The sequence below is a fragment of the Bubalus kerabau genome, chromosome 15 (genome assembly GCF_029407905.1).
Source record: "Bubalus kerabau isolate K-KA32 ecotype Philippines breed swamp buffalo chromosome 15, PCC_UOA_SB_1v2, whole genome shotgun sequence".
NCBI lineage: Eukaryota > Metazoa > Chordata > Mammalia > Artiodactyla > Bovidae > Bubalus > Bubalus kerabau.
Genome location: NC_073638.1, coordinates 28,125,518 through 28,144,687, shown reverse-complemented (window position 1 = coordinate 28,144,687; position 19,170 = coordinate 28,125,518). Strand labels below are relative to the sequence as shown.

Here is a 19,170-nt window from a genome sequence, read left to right as displayed (position 1 = left end):
TAATGTAAAATTTTCCATCTTAACCATTTTAAGTGTTCAGTTCAGTAGCGTTTCAGCTTAAAGTTCACTAATGTTTAACATCACTGATGAGAATGGTTGGATGGTAACACTGATTCAATGGACATGGACTTGGGCAAACTCCAGGAGTTGGTGAGGGACAGGGAGGCCTGGCTTGCTGCAATCCATGGGGTTCCAAAGAGCTGGACACGACTTGGTGGCTGAACAACAACAACAAACACATTAAACAACTCCTCATTCCACCCTCTGTCTAGCTCTTGGCAACCACCATTCTCTTTGTGTCTAGGAATCTCACTATTCTAGGTACCTCTTATAAGTAGGGTCATACTGTATTAGTCCCTTTGTGTCTGGTTTATTTCACTTAGCATCATGTCCTCAAGGTTCGTCCGTGTTACAGCAATGTGACAGAATTTCCTTCCTTTTAAAGGCTGAGTACTATTCCATTGTTATGTATAGACCACATTTTCTTTATCCATTCACCCATCAATGGACGCTTGTGTTGCTTCCTTCTCTTGGCTATTGTGAGTAATGCTGCTATGAACAGGGGTAAACAGGTATCTTTTCAACACCCTGCTTTCAATTCTTTTGGATATATTCCCAGAAGTGGAATTGCTGGATCATATAGTAATTCTATTTTTAATTTTTTTAAGGAATTACCATACCATTAAATCTTGACTTTTGAATGTTCACAAATAGTTATTTTTGAAGGTCTAATTGAGTAGAGTAGAGGAAATGATTAGCAGTGGCAAGAAGTTTGCCAGACATAGAAACACTCAGAAATGGGAGTGGGCTAGTCTGGGAAGGCTTCCTGGAGGAGGCAAATTTAGAGCTGGGAGCTGGTTTTTCTCAGGCGCACATGAGGATTAAACAACGGTAGAATTTGGGGAAGTTTCTTTCATTTATTCATTCATATATTTATTCATTTCATTCTGGGGATATTTATCAAGGGTCTATTTTGCAACCAACACTGCTTTCGCACTGAATGAAATGGGAAACTATTGGAGGGCTTTAAGCAAAGGAGCTGCGTGAATCTGACTGAGGCTTTAAAGCATCACTCTGGCTGCCTGCTGGGAACAGATGGAGTGGAAGCAGAAGCAGGGAGGCCAGTAAAGAAGCTGCTGTCCTGCTCCATCCTTAATTCCCCTCCTTTGCTCTAGAGGCTGGGTGGGATCTGTCCAGTTCACACCTTCCAGCAAAGCCTCACCACCCCCGCTCCTCTGCCCAGGACCCTCTCCCCACCAACTCAGGCCTCCCGAGAGCAGGGAGAGAGAGGGGCCCCCATTGCAGAGGGCAGATTTTTCTCCCCCAGCCTTCAAGGGCCGCCAGGAGCCCTGAGGTTTCTGACCATCACCTCTCTGTGATTACTACAGCTCCAGGGAGTCTCCAAGGCCCAGCTCTCTGACCTCTTGGAAAAAGACAGAAAAGTTGCTGTCAGCTCAGTTATCACTTGTGTCCAGGGCCTCTGAATGGCCAAGGAGGGCCTCCTTTAGTTCCCGGTTCCTGGGAGGAAGGGGGAGACTGCAATAAACCTGGCCATGGGAGGGGGCAGAGAGCCCCCCAACAGCAGCCAGCCCTCCAGCTCTTGAGATGGAGCCACTTGTGCTGACGTTTAACGAGTACCACCCAAGCGCTGGAGGCGGTCCCATGCAGTAACTCATCTTTCATCCAATTCTTCCAATACTTCCAACAACTGTGTGACCTAAGTCCTATTATTTATTATCTGCACTTTCCTGAAGCAGAAATGGGACTCAGAGAAGTCTGGTGTGATTATAGAGACATCCACTGTCAGAGTGAAGGGCCTTACAGTTTAGTTAGTCCAGTGGTTCTCTGCCCTGGCTTCACATTACATCACCCAAAAAGCTTTTTAAAAATACTAATTTCCAGGCCACACCCCTAGAGATTCTGAGTTTAATTTTAAAAGCTCCTTAGATGATTCTAATGTACAAACATAGTTAAAAACACTTATCTCCTCCACCTCTTCCCTCTTTGTACGGGTGGGGAAGCTGAGGGCCTGAGAGAGGACTGGACTTCCCTTGGGTCACCCTGCATCCATTTCCCAGGGCTGCCTTAACAAATGACCACAAATGGGTGGCTTAAAGCCACAGAGATTCACTGTGTCACGATTCTGGAGGCCAAAAGTCCAAGATCAAGGTGTGGGCAGGGCCCTGCTCCCTCTGCAGGCTCACAGAGGTAGGGGGCAGGGGGTGAGGAATCTTTTCTTGCCTCTTTGCTGGTTTCTGGGGTCACTGGCAGTCCTTGGCTTTTTTTTTTTTTTTTTTTGACCATGCCACCCAACACATGGGATCTTAGTTCCCCAACCAGATATCAAACCCATGCATTGGAAGCATGGAAGCTTAACCACTGGACCACCAGGGAAGTCCGGTCCTTGGTTTTCTCTACTCATAGTTACATCACTGCAGTCTCCACCTCCATCTTCACAGGTCTTCTCCCTATGTGTCCCTGCCTGTGTCCAAATTTCCCTCTTCTTATAAGGACATCAGTCATACTGGATTTGTGATCACCCTTATTCCATTATGGTCTCATTTTAACTTGATTCTATTTGCATTCACAAGCTGTGTATGGACACTTTTGTGGGGGACACTATTCCACCCAAGATATGCCTCCTCATTAGTGGCAGAGCTAGGGTGCCAATTCAGTCTCCTAAGTCTCAGTCCTGGGCTTGTCCCCAATGCTGGGTGTCTTGGCCCCTCTTTATCTTCCTCTTCTCACTAATGGCTTCCATTGAGCCCCCTCCGCACCCTTTACCAGCCCCCATTACTAAAGGCTCAAGCTTCCCTGGTAGAAGAACATTCTTCTAACTGTGGAATCCCAGAGGGCAGAGGCCAAATTCAGGACTTCCCCGTGGAACCCAGTTGAGCACACAGGGATGCTCCATGGAGACTTGATAAATGGAGCCAAACTGAATCGAATGGATGAGTGTGCCTTTGTGAGGAAGTGAAGACCCCGCCGATAGAAGCAATCAAGCAGAGGCTGGCTGAATGTATGTCTCTATAAGAGGTGCTGTTATTCTGGGAGAGTCAGCATAGCACAGAGCTTTAGAGGAATGTAGAAAGTAGACTAATGGTCTAGGCGCTACACCTTATTTGCTGTGTGACTGTGGGTGGTTTATTTAACCTCTCTGTGCTTTGGTTAGTAACAACAATAATATCCATTTCAAAGGAGTGTGGGGATTAAATGAGATAATGTTCATAAAGTCCTTGGCCTAACATGTAATGGGTGCTCCATAAACCAGATCACCAGGAGAAAGGATAGTAGAGTATTCAAGTAATAATAAAAAGAAAAGGATTCATTAACCACGCACAGCACTCCCCCGGTCTTGGGTGTGTTCACAGACGATACTGCAGACTTTGAGATGTAACAGACAGGCAGCACCAAGGGCAGAGTCCACACTGCAGCACAGTTCCATGTCCTCGTCCTAGAGCCTAAGGGAAAACGACCCTCATGGGCACACCCTTGGCATTTAGAGTAGAACAGTTGTCGTCACTCTGACTTGACCACTAAATGTCATTAGTACACCCCTAAGTTTTGGTAACAACCAAAAATGCTCCCAGACACACATGTCCAAGTGGTCTCAGGGTGGAGGCCAGATGTGGTGGTCCTGCCTACCACTCCATCCTTCCTCCAGCGGGACGCAGCCTACCCCAAGGAGGAGAAACCAAGACATTGGGATGATACTGGTTCCTCTCCCCAATCCAAGGACAGGTGGTCCCACTGGGCTGCAGAGGATGAGCTGCCAGACTGCCAGGGCAGCCCCCTGGAGCCAGCCTCGGAGGCTAGCCGTGTTTGGAGTCCCGGTCCCTCTGAACCCCCCACCAGCAGACTGTGCCTCCTCCCCCTCCACACTGAATGCCTCTCACTCTGCAGGCCCCCTTCTCCATCCTTCCCCAGCGGGGCCCATCATTTGATTCTCATCAAACATGCAGAACTGATGTTGCACACGTCCCCCCAGTGGGGATTAACATAATACCCCTGATTTCTCCTTCCCCTCTTGCTCACCATGCATCCCCCTGACTGCAGCCTGCCTTTGTTTCAGGAGGAGCGATACACTGTATCTGGAAATGTTACTGCAATTAAATATGCACAAGAAGGGGGGAAGGGAGGGGGAAAATGAGGACAATGAAGGATGTGAAACATCAGATGCAGCAGCTGCTTGTTGCTATAGAAACCCCAGATCCCCACCACCATCACCACAGCACCCCTCCCCAACTTAAAATTCCTCAGGCCCAAGTGCACCGTTGCTGGTGTTGATCTGAGGATAACAGGGTCCTGGCTGTCCAGGCTGGAGCACCTGTGGGCCGCTAGGGCTGATTTTCGGGCGTTTTCTGTTTTTCCTCATCCCACCACCTCCAACCCTTGTACTTCTGATTGGCAGCAACACCCTCCAGTCGTCCTGCATTCCAGCCGCAGTTACATAATAAATTACAAGAGCGCTTCCACGTTTGACTTTGGGATGTCACAACATGGAGACAAAGCGGCAGGTGCAGAGTCTGGGTGGGGAGCCTGGCTTCCTCTGTGCTTCCTGTGGGTCCTCTGACTGCCGGCAGCAGAGCCGGCTCCTTCCTGCCTCCTTTTCTTCTTTTACCCACAGCGCTGAGTGGGGGTCTATAGGGCGTGGTCTTCGTGTTGGAGGGGGCAGGGCGGGGGTCCACAAGCTCCAGGCAGCCTGCCAGCTGGCCAAGTGTTCCTCTAAGGAGATCCAACAAGATGCTACTCGGTGGGGATCTGCATGAAGTCCCGGACCCAGACCCACTTAGCCAAGGGTGTCCAAGAGTGGAGAGAAGGAAGGTAGCCTAGGTATAGCTTGTGGACACATGACAAGGACCTTTAAATCAGAGTGTGAAGCAGTAGTAAAATTGATCTTTCCCCTCATCCCTACTCAATTCCCCCTGAAAAGTTAATGCAGCTTAGGTGGGTAGTTGGTAGCCCTGCTCTATTCTGCCCTTCTCAGATAAGCTGTTGGTTAGATCCCCACCCTCAGCAAAATGCCTGGCACCTAGCAGGTCTGCTGTTCAGTCTCTAAATCATGTCTGACTCTTTGTGACCCCTTGGACTGTAGCTTGCCAGGCTCTTCTGTTCATGGTATTTCCCAGCAAGCATATTGGAGTGGGCTGCCATTTCCTTCTCCAGGAGGCCTAGTCATGTACAAAGATATATGGGAGGGAGAGGAGAAGAGAAGAGGGGTGGGGGAAGTGGGAAAGAGGGAGGAAAAATTAAGAAATCTGTAGATAAACCAAAGTTTATTAAGAAGCCAGAGACCAACTAGATTGAAGAAGCTGTTTGAAACCCTACTATATAACAATTAAAAATATATAATCCTTAAGACTCATGAAAAGTCAAACAGCCTGATTGCTGCCTTCCAGTGTGTGAGGGAGTGTGTCAGTCACATGAGTTCAGGCTGCTCTGTAGGGCTCCAAGGAGTAGAAACCAGGATCCATGGAGACCAGTTGTGACCAAGGAAAATCTTTCTCAAATTCAGCACCGTCAACTTTGCAATGGGTCACTGAATGAGGTAGTGAGTTCCCCAGCCCTGGAGGTATTCACATGAAAGCCAGAGAAGCTTTGTCAAAGATGCAGTCAAATGCATTCAGCTTTTCAACCCTGCAGATCTACAGGTTTCATTGTTGGAAAATATCCTTTCAGGAGGTCCCTGTCCATGGTGCTGAGATCTTGGGCTTTTGCTTGGCAGGATGAGACACCACAGAATACTCCTAACCAGAGAGTGTCGGAGCTCTTGACTGAGAGGGTTCACTCAGCCCCCAGGTGGGAGGAAGCAGACCTCAAATAACAGGATTTGAAGCGGATGGGGCTCCCCAAAATGTTTCCTTGTGAAAGCCCGGCAGTCTGGTGTTAGCAAGTCCTTTGTCTGAGGTCAGCATTACCCTCTCTCCAGCAGCTTTCTTGTAAGTCATCATCACTGTCTTGATTCTGATGCCCCCTCTGGTGGAAATGGCAGCCTGGGCTCTTCTGTGTCTGCCTGGGGAAGCAGCTATGCCCTCAGAGAGCAAGGCTGAGGGTCCCTAGGTTAGCTTCTCTATCTCAATCTGGCTGGATCTTGGGTGGGAGACCATAAGCTTAGAGAGTCCCAAAGCCAATACAAGCCTTTCCCCAACCTTGAGTCCATATTCTCCCTGTTTTAAAATCAGCCGTAAAAAAAATAAATAAATAAAACAAACAGCCCTGACTAGCTCAAGTTCAGGGTTTGCCTTAGGATCTTGGATGAGGAAATCCACTCTGCCTCGGAGTAGAGTCTTATAATCAGCCAGATGGATGAAACTACTCTGTCCTTTATGCTCCCAGCCAAGTCACAGCAGTGAGACTACAGAGAGGGCAGGGGAAGTAAAACACAGTGCAAGCGCCTTTGCCTTGCATGATGGGGACTTCCCTGGTGGTCCACTGGCTAAGACTCTGTGTTCCCAATGCGAGGGGCCTGGGTTCGATCCGTGGTTAGGGAACTGGATCCCCCATGCCACAACTAAGGATCCTGCATGCCACAGCTAAGACCTGGCACAGCCAAATAAGCAAAATAAATAAATAATTAATTTAAAAAAAAAGAACTGCATGATGAATTAGCATCATAGATCTGCATCTCCACACCCCTGCTCTTACTATAACTTAGTCTCAGTAATTGTTTCTTGAGTAAATAAATAACTGACATTGAAGGAAAAGGATTTAGGCTTGTTTGGCTCAGTGCAGAGGGAGAGCTAGGAGCTGGCGAAAGGCCTGAGTTCTGATCCACTTCCTGTGTGATTTTAAAATGGGGATGACACCTCAAACAGTTGTAAGAACAAACAAGCAATGATTGTTAAAGCTTTGCAAACTCTCGCCAGGAGATGGGAAAGAGGAGGACTGTTGCTCCATAAGTGAGCACTTGCTGAGTGCCAGACACTTTATTGTTTTTGTCATCATTATATCCACTCCATGAAGAATTGTTTGCACTCTATTGTGCAGATAAGACTCAGAGAGGTTAATTAACTTTCCCACAGGCACACAGCTAATAAGTGGAAGAGTCAGATTGGAACCCAGATCTTGACTCCAAAGCCCAGCATCTTCCTGTGAAAAGCTGAAGCATCTACACTTAAAGGAATAATTATCGTGATTTCTCTTTTTTTACACATGGAAAATGCTCATCTGTGAGAGATGCTCTCCTCACAGCTTCAGCCCCCTTTCCCCATCATCTCCCATCCCCCGGGCAACAGGGCAACCTGGCTGAGCAGAAGTCCAGCTCCAGGCCCGAGTTGCTTCTGGGGGCAGGTCCTGCCAGAGAAGTAATCAACTGTGTCCTGATTATGTCTCCAGAGAACAGGTTTCTTATCACTTCCCACGGCGGGCTGTACATCTCTGACGTGCAGAAGGAGGACGCCCTCTCCACCTACCGCTGCATCACCAAGCACAAGTATAGCGGGGAGACCCGGCAGAGCAACGGGGCCCGCCTCTCTGTGACAGGTAGGCCAGAGGGCTGGAGAGGAAGGGCGGGCACCGGCCTGCCCCCGAGACCGGGTGGGCGTGCTGACACCAAGGAGCAGGGAGTCTGCCGTGTAATCAGGGCATTCAGGAGGAGCAGACTCAGGACCACAGGCACAGAAAGCACCGAGCAGACCTTGTCTGGTTTGATCTGGGATGTGTCTCATATAAAGAACTCTGCAGTTCAGTTCTTTTCAGGAGTCTACCTGAGAAAGCTGAATGCCCCTGAAGAACTGTTGGTTGATTTTGTTTAGTCACTCAGTCATGTCCATTTCTTTGTAACCCCATGGACCGTAGCCTCCAGTCTCCTCTGTCCATGGGATTTTCCAGGCAAGAATACTGAAGTGGGTAGCCATTTCCTTCTCCAGGGGATCTTTCTGACCCAGGGATCAAACCCATGTCTCCTGAATTGGCAGGCAGATTCTTTACCACTGTACCGTTTATCAAATAATGGGAGATATGGAGCCCATCCCCTCTTTCCTTTTTTGCCTTTGCCGCCTGGAAGCTCATAGATATAATCTACTTCTCCAATGCAGTAATGATTGGATTGGATTGGATTAGGGAGACTTTGTATTTCCTTGTGTCTCTATTTTTTTTTAAGATTCTATTAGTTTATTTATTTTGAATATATCTATCTATCTATCTATCTTTCGTTAGGGTCTTCCCCAATGGCTCAGAGGTTAAAAATCAGTCTGCAATGCAGTGGCTTCAGGAGACACAGGTTTGATCTCTGGGTGAAGAATATCCACTGGAGAAGGGCATGGCAACTCACTCCAGTATTCTTGCCTGGAGAATCCCATAGACAGAGGAGCCTGGCAGGCTACAGTCCATAGCGTCGCGGAGTCGGATACGACTGAAGCGACTGAGCACACGTGCTCGTATCTTTTATTATAGCCTACCTCACAACATTTGAAAGTAGGCAAACACAGGTAAAAAAAAAATCTCTAAATTAAGTAAAGGATCTTTTTTCTGGAATGATTATAGCTTCTTACAGAAGGATGGAAGCTGCTATTTCCTGAATCTCCATGTGCCAGAAATTTCGTTTATGTACGGTCTCTTAGGCACTATCATAGCTGGGTGAGGTGTGCACTGCGCTCCGTATTTCTATAGGTAAGAAAATCAGACCTTAGGGAAGCCAAGCCACTTATCCCAACTGTTTAACCAGTGGGAGGCACAGCCAGAATTCACATCCTCCAGCCACAGACCCCCATGGAAGGGGCTAATCGAACACCATGCAGATGCCCCGGTTACAGAGGAAAGAAGGCCACTTGGCCTCTTCAGGGGAGGCCTCCTGGAGTAGCGCTTGTCAGACTCTTGACAGCGATCCTCAGACATCATCGCCGATGCTATGCATGCTGGTGTTTCCTACCAGATGCACTGTGACACACTCTGGTATTTCCTATTCTACTCTATCCTGTCTCGGTTTATCTAAATGCTGGTCACCACTTACCACATGGATTCCATCACTTCCTAACCGTGTGTGACCTGCAATTTGAAGATCCCTGCTCTTATGGAAGTGGGGTCAGAGTAGCTTCTGGAAGGAAGATGAACTGATTGTCAGAACACCTGGTTTGGAGACTAGTACCACCAAATTGCTCAACCCCTTTGGGTCTCTGTAAAAACAAGCTAGATTAGGTGACTTCTCAAATTCCTTTTTTTTTTTTTTTTTTTTTTTGAGTATAGTTGCTTTGGGCTTCCCTGGTGGCTCAGAATATGCCTGCTATGCAGGAGACCTGGGTTCAATCCCTGGGTGTGGAAGATCCCCTGCAGGAGAAAATGGCAACCCACTCCAGTATTCTTGCCTGGAGAATCCCATGGACAGAGCAGCCCAGCAGTCTACAGCCAATGGGGTTGCAGAGAGTTAGACACGACTGAGCAACTAACACATAGCTTATATAGCTGCTTTCCAACGTTGTGTTCGTTTCTACTGCACAGCAAAGTGAATCAGCTGTATGTATACACATATCTCTGCTTTTTTTTGGATTTCTTTCCCATTTAGGTCATCACCAAGCACTGAGTAGTTTCCTGTGCTACACAGTCGGTTCTCATTAGCTATCTGTTTCATACATAGTGGTGTATATATGCCGATCCCAATCTCCCAGTCCATCCCACTCTCCTTCCCCTCTTGGTGTCCATATGTTTGTTCTCTCTGTCTGTGAGGTAACTTCTTGGATTACGTCTATCTCTCTCCTGTGATTTGGGGAGGATTACCCTGACCAGCCGGAGAAGGCAATGGCACCCAACTCCAGTACTCTTGCCTGGAAAATCCCATGGGTGGAGGAGCCTGGTAGGCTGTAATCCATGGGGTAGCTAAGAGTCGGACACGACTGAGCGACTTCACTTTCACTTTTCACTTTCACGCATTGGAGAAGGAAATGGCAACCCACTCCAGTGTTCTTGCCTGGAGAATCCCAGGGACGGGGGAGCCTGGTGGGCTGCCGTCTATGGGGTCACACAGAGTCGGACATGACTGAAGCAACTTAGCAGCAGAAGCAGCACCCTGACGAGCAGGTGACTGTATCAAGGGCCCCCTCTTATTTGCCTGGTGCATTTTGGGGGCAAGACCAGAAGCCAGGAGAGCAAGGATCGGGCTCTCTTTTTCTCCCTTGTGTCTCCAAAGCTTGGACCTGTGCCTGGCGCATAGTAGGTGCTAAGTCAATATTTGTGGTTAAAACTAGCCAATGCCAAGTGAAACTGCGCTGTCACGTGGGGAGGAGATGGGACTGCACAGTGTGGCCCCACCTTTGTGGCTAGACCTTGCCATCTGCAGCCCAGTTCCCAAACGTGCCAGTGGCTCCCTTCCGAATTACAGGGACTTGTGGGTATGGTGTTTTGCATCTCATTTGCATGCCTCTCACCCGGCACCGAGTCCCCCATCCTGCTAGGCTGCTGCTTGCCCTTGCATGAATATTTAGCCCCTTCATCCTACTGATCTTACTTCTGCTCTTGTCCCTCCAAAAAGACACCCTTTAAACTAGAGGAGGGCCTTCCCTGGTGGTCCAGTGGGGAAGACGCTGCACTTCCAGTGCAGGGGGTGCAGGTTCCATCCCTGGTAGGGGAATGAAGATCCCACATGCCGCATGGTGCAGCCCAAAATGGAGGGGGACTGGAGGATATGCCAACCCTTCTCCCTCTGGGGGGCTGTGGTGAATGCCTGCCAGCTGGGGCTGGGGGGCGTGGAGAATGGGAGATGCCACTCAGAGACTTGGAGATAAAGCCCAGATAAACAGAGAAGCAAAGACAGGGAGGCACCCCAATGACAAAAGAGGAGAGACGTGGGCACAGAGAGAGCAAGACAGGGGACAGAGGAAAACAGAAACCTACCAGAGAGGTGAGGGTGGACAAGACAACAGCGGCAGGGAGACAGAGACCCAGAGGAAGCCGCTGGGAGTGCAGGGGCGCCCCGGAGAAGGGTCCCCAGGACTGATGTGGGCCCTGATGTGATGCGACGTGACAAGGAAATGTATGCGCTGCTTGTCTTGGCAGAAATGCGACTGATACCCAGGCAAGGCAGTGCAGAGGGGAATTTGTGCCAAGGGGGTGCTCAGGCCGCAGCCCCCTGACCTCAAATCTCAGATCCATTCCGAGTCGAGGGTAGGGATCAGCTTTCACCTGAGCAGAGGCAGATGCAAGGAAAGTCTGAGACCCCTCAAAAAAGGCCTAATAACCATTCGACACATTGAGGTGCTTTTTAGACTTTATTACCCAGTACTTCCTGAGCCTCTTCTCTGTGGAGTAGGCACCTTCATCTGAATTCATAAAGGAGGGGACCTCCATTCATAAAGAGCAACCAGAGAGGCTGAGAGGCTACACCCGGGTTCCCCAGCTCACGGGGTGCCAAGCCGGGTGCAGAAGCCATGTTCCAGGGCGGCATTGTTCAGCCAGCTGGGGGAGGTCCCAGCAGCATCCCCCCAACTCCAGGGCACCCTGACCCCCTCACAGCAGCCCCGTTTCGGCCCCGGAGATTTCTCAGGGCCGGGCCATCTGTCTCCCCCGGCCCTGCACCAGCCCTGGCAGCACCCGATCCCCTCAGGCTGTCGCCCGTACACGCCACAGCATTTTACTTCTGCTCCCGAGTAATGAAAGAGGTTTCTTTCCTTCAGAATTTAATTTCACGCCTGAGACTCGGTGATTAATTCCCTCCCACCGCCCCCCACCACCCCCGCCCCTTCCTCCACCTCCCCGTCGGCCCCTCCGCTTGTAAATTCTGCGGTGTGCCACGGAATTTGTGTATTTTGCATCAATTAAGTGTCACTTTGAGTAATTCTTCCCTGGCACCGGGTTTGTTTATCCCAACCGTTCCCACGGGGTTGTAGGGGAAGAGGCCGCAGAAGCTGGTGGGGCGGGCGGGCGGGCACAGAATAGTAATCGCCCGGCACATCTGCGTGGCGGTTAGGCGTCAGCCTGGCTCTTTGACATACATCGTGCTTTGTTGCCCACCACAGCCTAGGGCGATCTGGAGAGGGCAGTGTCACCTCTGCGTGCAGGAAACTCAGACTTTGGGAGGTCATAAGATACCCCTACCCACCCACCCACCCAAGGTCACCCAGCTCAGCAGTGACCCCAGCCACTGGCATCAGGATCGCCTGATTCCCACTCCCCGGCTGCTTGTGAGAAGCCCTGGAGGGTGGGAAAAGAGCAGAGAGTCTTCTAGAACGTCTTTCTGCAGGGAGGAGCCTTCCAAGCGCAGCCCCTCTCCAAGGGGGCGGGTGGGGGGCAGTCACAGGGTGAGCCGAGAACAGAGGACATTTCCCAGTTCGTCAAGGAGGGGCCAGCAGGGTGTCAGCACTCTCACCACTCACCCTGGAGCCGGATCCAGTGTTAGATTCTTCTGTCTCAGACCGCATTTACTGAACAAGCATGGGGAGACCTGGTTTTAAATCCTGGCTCTGCAGTGGGATCCTGGGCAGGTCACTGCACCTCTCTGGTCTCAGGGTCCCCATCTGTGTGTGCCCTCCAAGTCCCTAAGGACCTCCCCCTAGTGGCTCAGAGGGTAAAGAATCCTCCTGCAATGCGGGAGACCCAGGTTCGATCCCTGGGTTGGGAAAATCCCCTGGAGAAGGAAATGGCAATCCACATCAGTATTCTTGCCTGGAGAATCCCATGGACAGCAGAGCCTGGCGGGCTACAGTCCATGGGGTCACAAAGAGTCAGACACAACTGAGCAACTTCACTTTCACTTTCCAAGTCCATAAGTCGGCTCTACTGTTCCACGAGCCTATGAAGTTCCGCAGTGTGGAAAAGGCAGACCGCTGGCCCACCCCCTGCCCGCGTGCCCCCATTCACCCTCCCTTGGATGTCTATGGCTCGGGCAGCCCTGCTCTGCGCCAGGCACGTGGGGATGCCACAGGGGATCAGCACTGCCTCAGGAGCTTCCAGGGAAACCGGATACATGGCCTGGTGCAGGCGGCTGCTGGCAAGAGCCGTCGGGGTGGCGGCAACGGTGGTTGCCTCTGGGAGGGAAATGGGGCAACTGGAGGCGGAGCGAGGGGACTCCCTTTTCACTATATGATCTTGTCTACTTTCAGAAGTTTTGCCATGTGTGCATATTGTGCCTTTTTTTTTTTTAATCTTTTAAAAAGAAAAGTTTGCTTGAAAATAAAATGAAAGAAAAAGAAAACCCTATGGGCGTCCAGTGAGGGTGGCCTGGGGGAGATGTCCAGAAAGGGTGAGACTGAAGCTGCTTTCTGAAAGATCAGTAGGAGTTGGCCAAGCAGATCGGGCTGGCAGGGCACCCAGGTGGCAGGCGGGCTGGCGGGGCACCCAGGTGGCAGGCAGTGTGCTGACAACATACCTGGTGCGGGGAAGTGGTGACATCAGGAGGTTGGGGGGCGGGCCGGGCCAGGGGACCTGGTTGGGGTGAGATCACAGATCACAGAGGCCTAACTCAGGATAGGAAGTGGGGATTGTAATATGTAGGTAAAGGGAGCCTGTGGGGTTTACATCAGGGGAAGGTCCCCAGTGGGCAGAACACCCAGACAGGCTTCCATTCCCCGGAAGTGTGGGCCGGCCACACCATGGAACTGCCCTGCACCGCCTCCGGTTACCCCATCCCTGCCATCCGCTGGCTCAAGACAGGCCTTTCAGGGTGAGACCTAGACTGAGGTAGCAGCCAGAATGCTGCTCAGATGGCAGGGATGTCGCACACAGAACCCCACCGACGAGGGCCTGGTGGCCTGCAGCGTCGGGCCGCGGGTCCACAGTCACTGCTTGCTTGTGGTTTGGGAACGCAAAAGAGGGGAGCATTGCTGGATGGCAGGTGTATTTTACAGAAGGCTTAACTTCTGAATCCTTCTGGGCTTGGAGAGAAAAACACTGCCTCCTCTGAGCCCACCCAGATTGCAGGTGGGAGCAGGCAGGACAGAACCGAGGTGCCCATCCTTGACAGACCCAGACCAAAATGGACCAGAATTATAGTCCCAAGAGGTCATGATTTTCATGCCATGGGGACTGTCTGTATGAACATCTCTCCCTCCCTCTTGTGGTTTTGCTTTCTCCCTCTGTTTGTCTGTCATTCTAACTTAGTCTGCCCACCACATCCTCACCTCCCTCAGCCCCTGCTCCCAGCCATGCTTCCCAGGGCCTCCATCTGGCTGAGCAGGAGAGTTTAGGCCAGCATCTGGAGCACCAGGGGATCCAGTGAGCCATCCCACTGGGTATCACTCACTTCAGGCACCAGTGGGCAGCAAGTCCTGGGTGCCTGCCTTCCCACCCCTACCCCCACCCCACCCTTCCCAGGACTGGCCAGGACCACTCATGCTCTCTGCCTTCCAGACCCTGCTGAGTCGATCCCCACCATCCTGGACGGCTTCCATTCCCAGGAAGTGTGGGCCGGCCACACCATGGAGCTGCCCTGCACCGCCTCCGGTTACCCCATCCCTGCCATCCGCTGGCTCAAGGATGGCCGACCCCTCCCAGCCGACAGCCGCTGGACCAAGCGCATCACGGGGCTGACCATCAGTGACCTGCGGACTGAGGACAGCGGCACCTACATTTGTGAGGTCACCAACACCTTCGGCTCGGCAGAGGTCACAGGCACCCTCACGGTCATTGGTGAGTGGGGGAGCCCCTCTTCCAGCCCCAGAAGCTTGAGAGTGTTGCCTCTGGTGGGGAAGGACATGAGGGCAGCCTAATGCTTCTGGCTGGCCCCAGAGATGATCCCCTTGTTGGGGAAGGCAGGTTGGTGCCCTGAGAAAAGCACTGGGTTTGAAATCAGAAGACCTGCCTTTTAGTTCTGATGTCATCAGATAGTAACTGACCTGGGGGACATCAGATAACCATGAGCATCACCTCTGTGCCCTTTTCTGTCAAACAGGATAATAACCCTGCCCCTTCTACCTCATAGAGGTCACGAGGGTCATAGGGAACAATGACGATGATGTGACAAGCTCATGGGGCTTCTCAGCTTCTTGGGAGGAGGCAGTGTCCATACTAAAGGGAATGACGCTGATGTGAATCTAGTAGGGGACATATGAACCCGTCTGAGGCGACAGAGTATTTAGGGATAACTTCTAGGGAGACACTGGGGGTAAACACCCAGGGCAGCCTTTCCAGGACCTGCCAGTTGGGCATGAACTCTCGTCCTTACTGTTCCTCTTCCCATTCCAGAGTCCCAGGGTCCAGGGAGCACACGTGGAGAGCAGGAAGGCTTCACAGACCCATGCTGCTGCTGAGCCCCTGGAAGGGCAGAGGGGCTGAGGTCGGGGCAGGGGGTGGGGAACCCCTGGAGGGGAAGTGGTGAGACCCGGAGCTCTCTTCCCCCACCCCACCTCATCTCTCTCTAGGGTTCCCTGCTCTTGGGGCTTCAGGGAAGGTGTTGGCAGCAGAGGGGCTGAGACTTGGAGACCCTGTGGGATCTCAGTCTTGTGGGGCAGCAAGAGCCTGAGTCCATGAACTCTGAACCTGATGGCATCCTGGGGGATTCAACCTGGGCAGTGGAAAGAGACTGTCCAGAGGTGGTCCCGTCCCCATCCCCCACCTCTGCCGTTGAGATTGACCAAGGAGGCTTTCTGCCCAGCTCACCCCCTGTCTCATGAGCACAGAGCTGCAGGTCTCCAGACCCTCAGCTGGACCAGAGGACCACACAGAGCCCAGCTCCTCTGGGCTGACCTTCTGGGTGACATTCTGTCACCCTCAGCCCAGATATAGGCCCAGTCTCCTCCCCATAACCACAGGGCTCTTGACAGTTGGGGCATGTTTATCTGCACTGCAGGGAGGAGACCCTCCCCGTGTGAATTCACTGTGAAGCTGGAAGAGCAGAAAGAGCCCCCAAGAAATGCTCTGGGAGCAACAGTTTGTGATACAAACGCTTAGGTTAAAATGCTGGAAGCTTAGGGGCGGGGGAAGGTCCTCTCGTACAAACAAGACGTGCACCACAGAGTAGGCAGATAGGAGGACCAGGGTCCGTACCCTCTTCTAAGCTCCATCCAAAATTGTTTGGCCTGCAATGAGGGAGACCTGGGTTTGATCCCCGGGTTGGGAAGATCCCCTGGAGGAGGGCATGGCAACCTACTCCAGTATTTTTGCCTGGAGAATCCCCATGGACAGAAGAGTCTGGTGGGCTACAGTCCATGGGATCGCAAAGAGGCAGACATAACTGAGCGACTAAGTACACAGTATTACCTTCACCCCCCTTCAACCTCTTCTGCTACACACAAACACACACTCACACTCACACACGCACACTATCTCAGGGAACAGGTCAGGAGGGCTGCGTATCCTTGGAAAATTAGCACACCTCACTCTGAGTTAATTTGGTGTTCCAAGCTCCAGCTTCAGTACAGACAGGCAAGCAAGTACTTACACACACACATCCAGGCAGATGTGTGTGTTCACATGCCCACTTCCCTGTACACACATGCAGACACACACGGTGTCTGTGTACACCCACAGGTACACACTTTCATCCTAGAGCACATGGACACACAATAAGTAACTGCCTAGAGCTGTGTGCACATGCTCTGCCCCTGCGGGCATGGATACTCCTGACTCTCTGAGATGCAGAGCTCCCCACCGTCCCCCTCACTGGGCTGGACTGGATAACCAGGTTCAAGGGGAAGTGACATGGCTTTTCTCTGTCTTCCTTCCCCTCTGATAGCCCCCCTTTGCCAGGTTCATGGAGAGGAAAGCATGTTTTCATATCCCCCTCATTCTGCCACCCAACATCCCACCCATCCTCCGTGAGGCCCTGTGCAGAGGCAATGAGGAGAGAGCTGCTGGCTGGCAGGTCCTGGGAGCCCTGGCTGGTACCTGGGGCAAGTGGAATGCCACCTGCGTCATGGCACACTGATGTTCCCTGGGTAGCGGGCAGAGGATCTGAGAGTGAACAGGCTAAGCAGAGTGTGAGCAGACTCCTGCCTGCTTTGACTGTGCCCACCCAGGCAGGCCTGCCATACGCCCCTCTCCTGCCGGCTCCATTATTGTGGGTCTAAGGCTCCTGCAGGTCTCTGGCTCCTAAAATCCCCAAGCCCATGGAGATCAAGGGAGAGAGGCCGGCTTGGGGCTGGTAACCAGCCAGCCAGTCAATCAATAAACATGTCTCAGACAGCAGTCATGATATAAAGATGAGAGACGCTGCCCTGCTTTCAAGTGGCTCACAGTCCAGAGGGAGAGAGAGAAACAAAATGGTGATTGGAAGATGGTGAGCTTGGTGTTCTTTCTTTCTTTTTTTTTTTTTTTTAAAGCGCCCCGGGACGCCCTGCTCCCCTCGCCGTCCGAGCCAGACCGGGAGCAGAAGCCAAAGCCGTCCCTCGGCGGCGGCGGTGGCGACATCCCGGGCACCAGGCTCCGTGCCGCCTTGGTGTTCTGTTAGTTACACACAGGGAGCCTCAGAAGAGGAATCCTTAACCCAGTCTGGGAGGTGAATGGTATCCAGGAAGGCTTCTTGGAAGGGGTGACACCTGAGTTTGGTGTGAAGGATGAGTGGGAAATAGGCAAAGGGGGCCAAGAGTGCCCTGAGTGTGCAGGAACCATAGGCAGGATGCTGCTCTAGAGACTGCATAGCTGAGAAGGGGGCCAGGTCTCAAGGGCCTCCATGGCCTTGGATGCCAAGCTGAGAGTTGTTGGGTGCCATGCAAGTTATGAGCAGGGCAGTGGCTGGCTGCAGTGAGGTGGACCAATGGAAGGTCATGAGGAAAAAGGAGGAATGGAGAAAAAGTTCCACGTGGGTCCAGGCCTGGAGCTCTGGGCCTGCAGCCAGACAGAGGCAGTGGAGGTGAAGAGTAGGGAGTCGACTGATGCGTATAAAAGAAGTCAGACCAGCAGAAGGTAGTGATTGGTTATCTGGATAAGCACGGGAGACAGGTGGCAGGCCATGGGTCCCTCCCTGGTTTCTAGGGTGGGTGACAGTGAGAACAATGAGCCAGCCAAGCTTCCGTCCTCCTCATGAGCCAAGGGGCGCTTTCCAACCCCGCCCAGGCAAGGACCCCACATCAGGACAACACAAGCCATCAGAACAACAGGTGCCAAGACATCCTCTGGCCTGACCCTGCCATTTCACAAATGGGTAAACTGAGCCCTAAAGGGAGGAATTCACTCAGTCTGGTTCCCACCCACGCCCCCCACCCCGACACACACACAAGACATCTTGGAGACAAAACCAGGGTCTCCTGACTCCCAGGGCCTTTTATGATTGCCACCCACCCACAACCACACTTCACTCACAGTGAGTCCTTTGCTTTTCTTTTCCTCCCCATTTCCCCTCACCTTTCCCCTGCCTGGTCCGGCCCAGACCCCCTTCACGTGACCCTGACACCAAAGAACCTGAAGACTGGCATCGGCAGCACGGTCATCCTCTCCTGTGCCCTCCTGGGCTCCCCGGAGTTCACCATCCGCTGGTACCGCAACACCGAGCTGGTGCTGCCCAGCGAGGCCATTTCCATCCGCGGGCTCAGTAACGAGACACTGCTCATCACCTCGGCCCAGAAGAGCCACTCAGGGGCCTACCAGTGCTTCGCCACACGCAAGACCCAGACTGCCCAGGACTTCGCCATCATTGTGCTGGAAGGTGAGTGGGGGGCAGGAGGCAGCTGGGTGGGTGCCAGATTCCCACAGCCAGGCCAGGAGGTACCCCGCCCTCCCGACAGGAAGCATTCATCCAGCGCTCACTACACACCAAGGAGATACACTGCCTCATTTCATCCTCCCACAGGCCCTGCTTGGAGGTATTTTTTAAAAAATAATATCTATTTTGCAATTGAGGAAACTGAGGCTTTGGTCACTTGCCCAAGGTCACACAGTTCTGCCAAGGAGCTGGGTTTGAACTCAGGTCTCTTAAACAACAACTCTATTGCCTCTACAAAATTAACTAGAACTGTACTATTAGAGGGTTTCCCAGGTGACGCTACTGGTAAAGAATCCACCTGACAATGCAGGAGACACAGGTTCTATTCCTGGGTTGGGAAGATCCCCTGAAGAAGGAAATGGCAACCCACCCCAGGGTTCTTGCCTGGAGAATCCCATGAACAGAGTAGCCTGTCAGGCTATAATCCATGGGGTCGCAAAGAGTCGGACACGATTTAGCAGCTAAACCACTACAAATCCTTTATAGCATTCCTACGTGGAAGGATGGCCAGCGTTAATGATTACATACCCATGATCCACGGAGAAAGTGGGGGCCTGGGGGTCCAGTCTTCCGTTAACTAAGATTTAAGCCCCGTCACAGACACCTCC

At 52.0% G+C, this 19,170-nt stretch overlaps 1 protein-coding gene across 1 annotated transcript in view; it reads left to right on the top strand.

Moving 5' to 3' along the window:
* DSCAML1 (DS cell adhesion molecule like 1) overlaps positions 1-19,170 on the top strand; it is a 369,146-nt gene that overhangs the window by 262,919 nt on the left and 87,057 nt on the right. Inside the window, exons 4-6 of the mRNA XM_055548208.1 lie at positions 7,336-7,482; positions 14,275-14,553; positions 18,230-18,505. Coding sequence (XP_055404183.1) covers positions 7,336-7,482; positions 14,275-14,553; positions 18,230-18,505 — 702 coding nt within the window. The remainder of the gene's footprint in view (positions 1-7,335; positions 7,483-14,274; positions 14,554-18,229; positions 18,506-19,170) is intronic.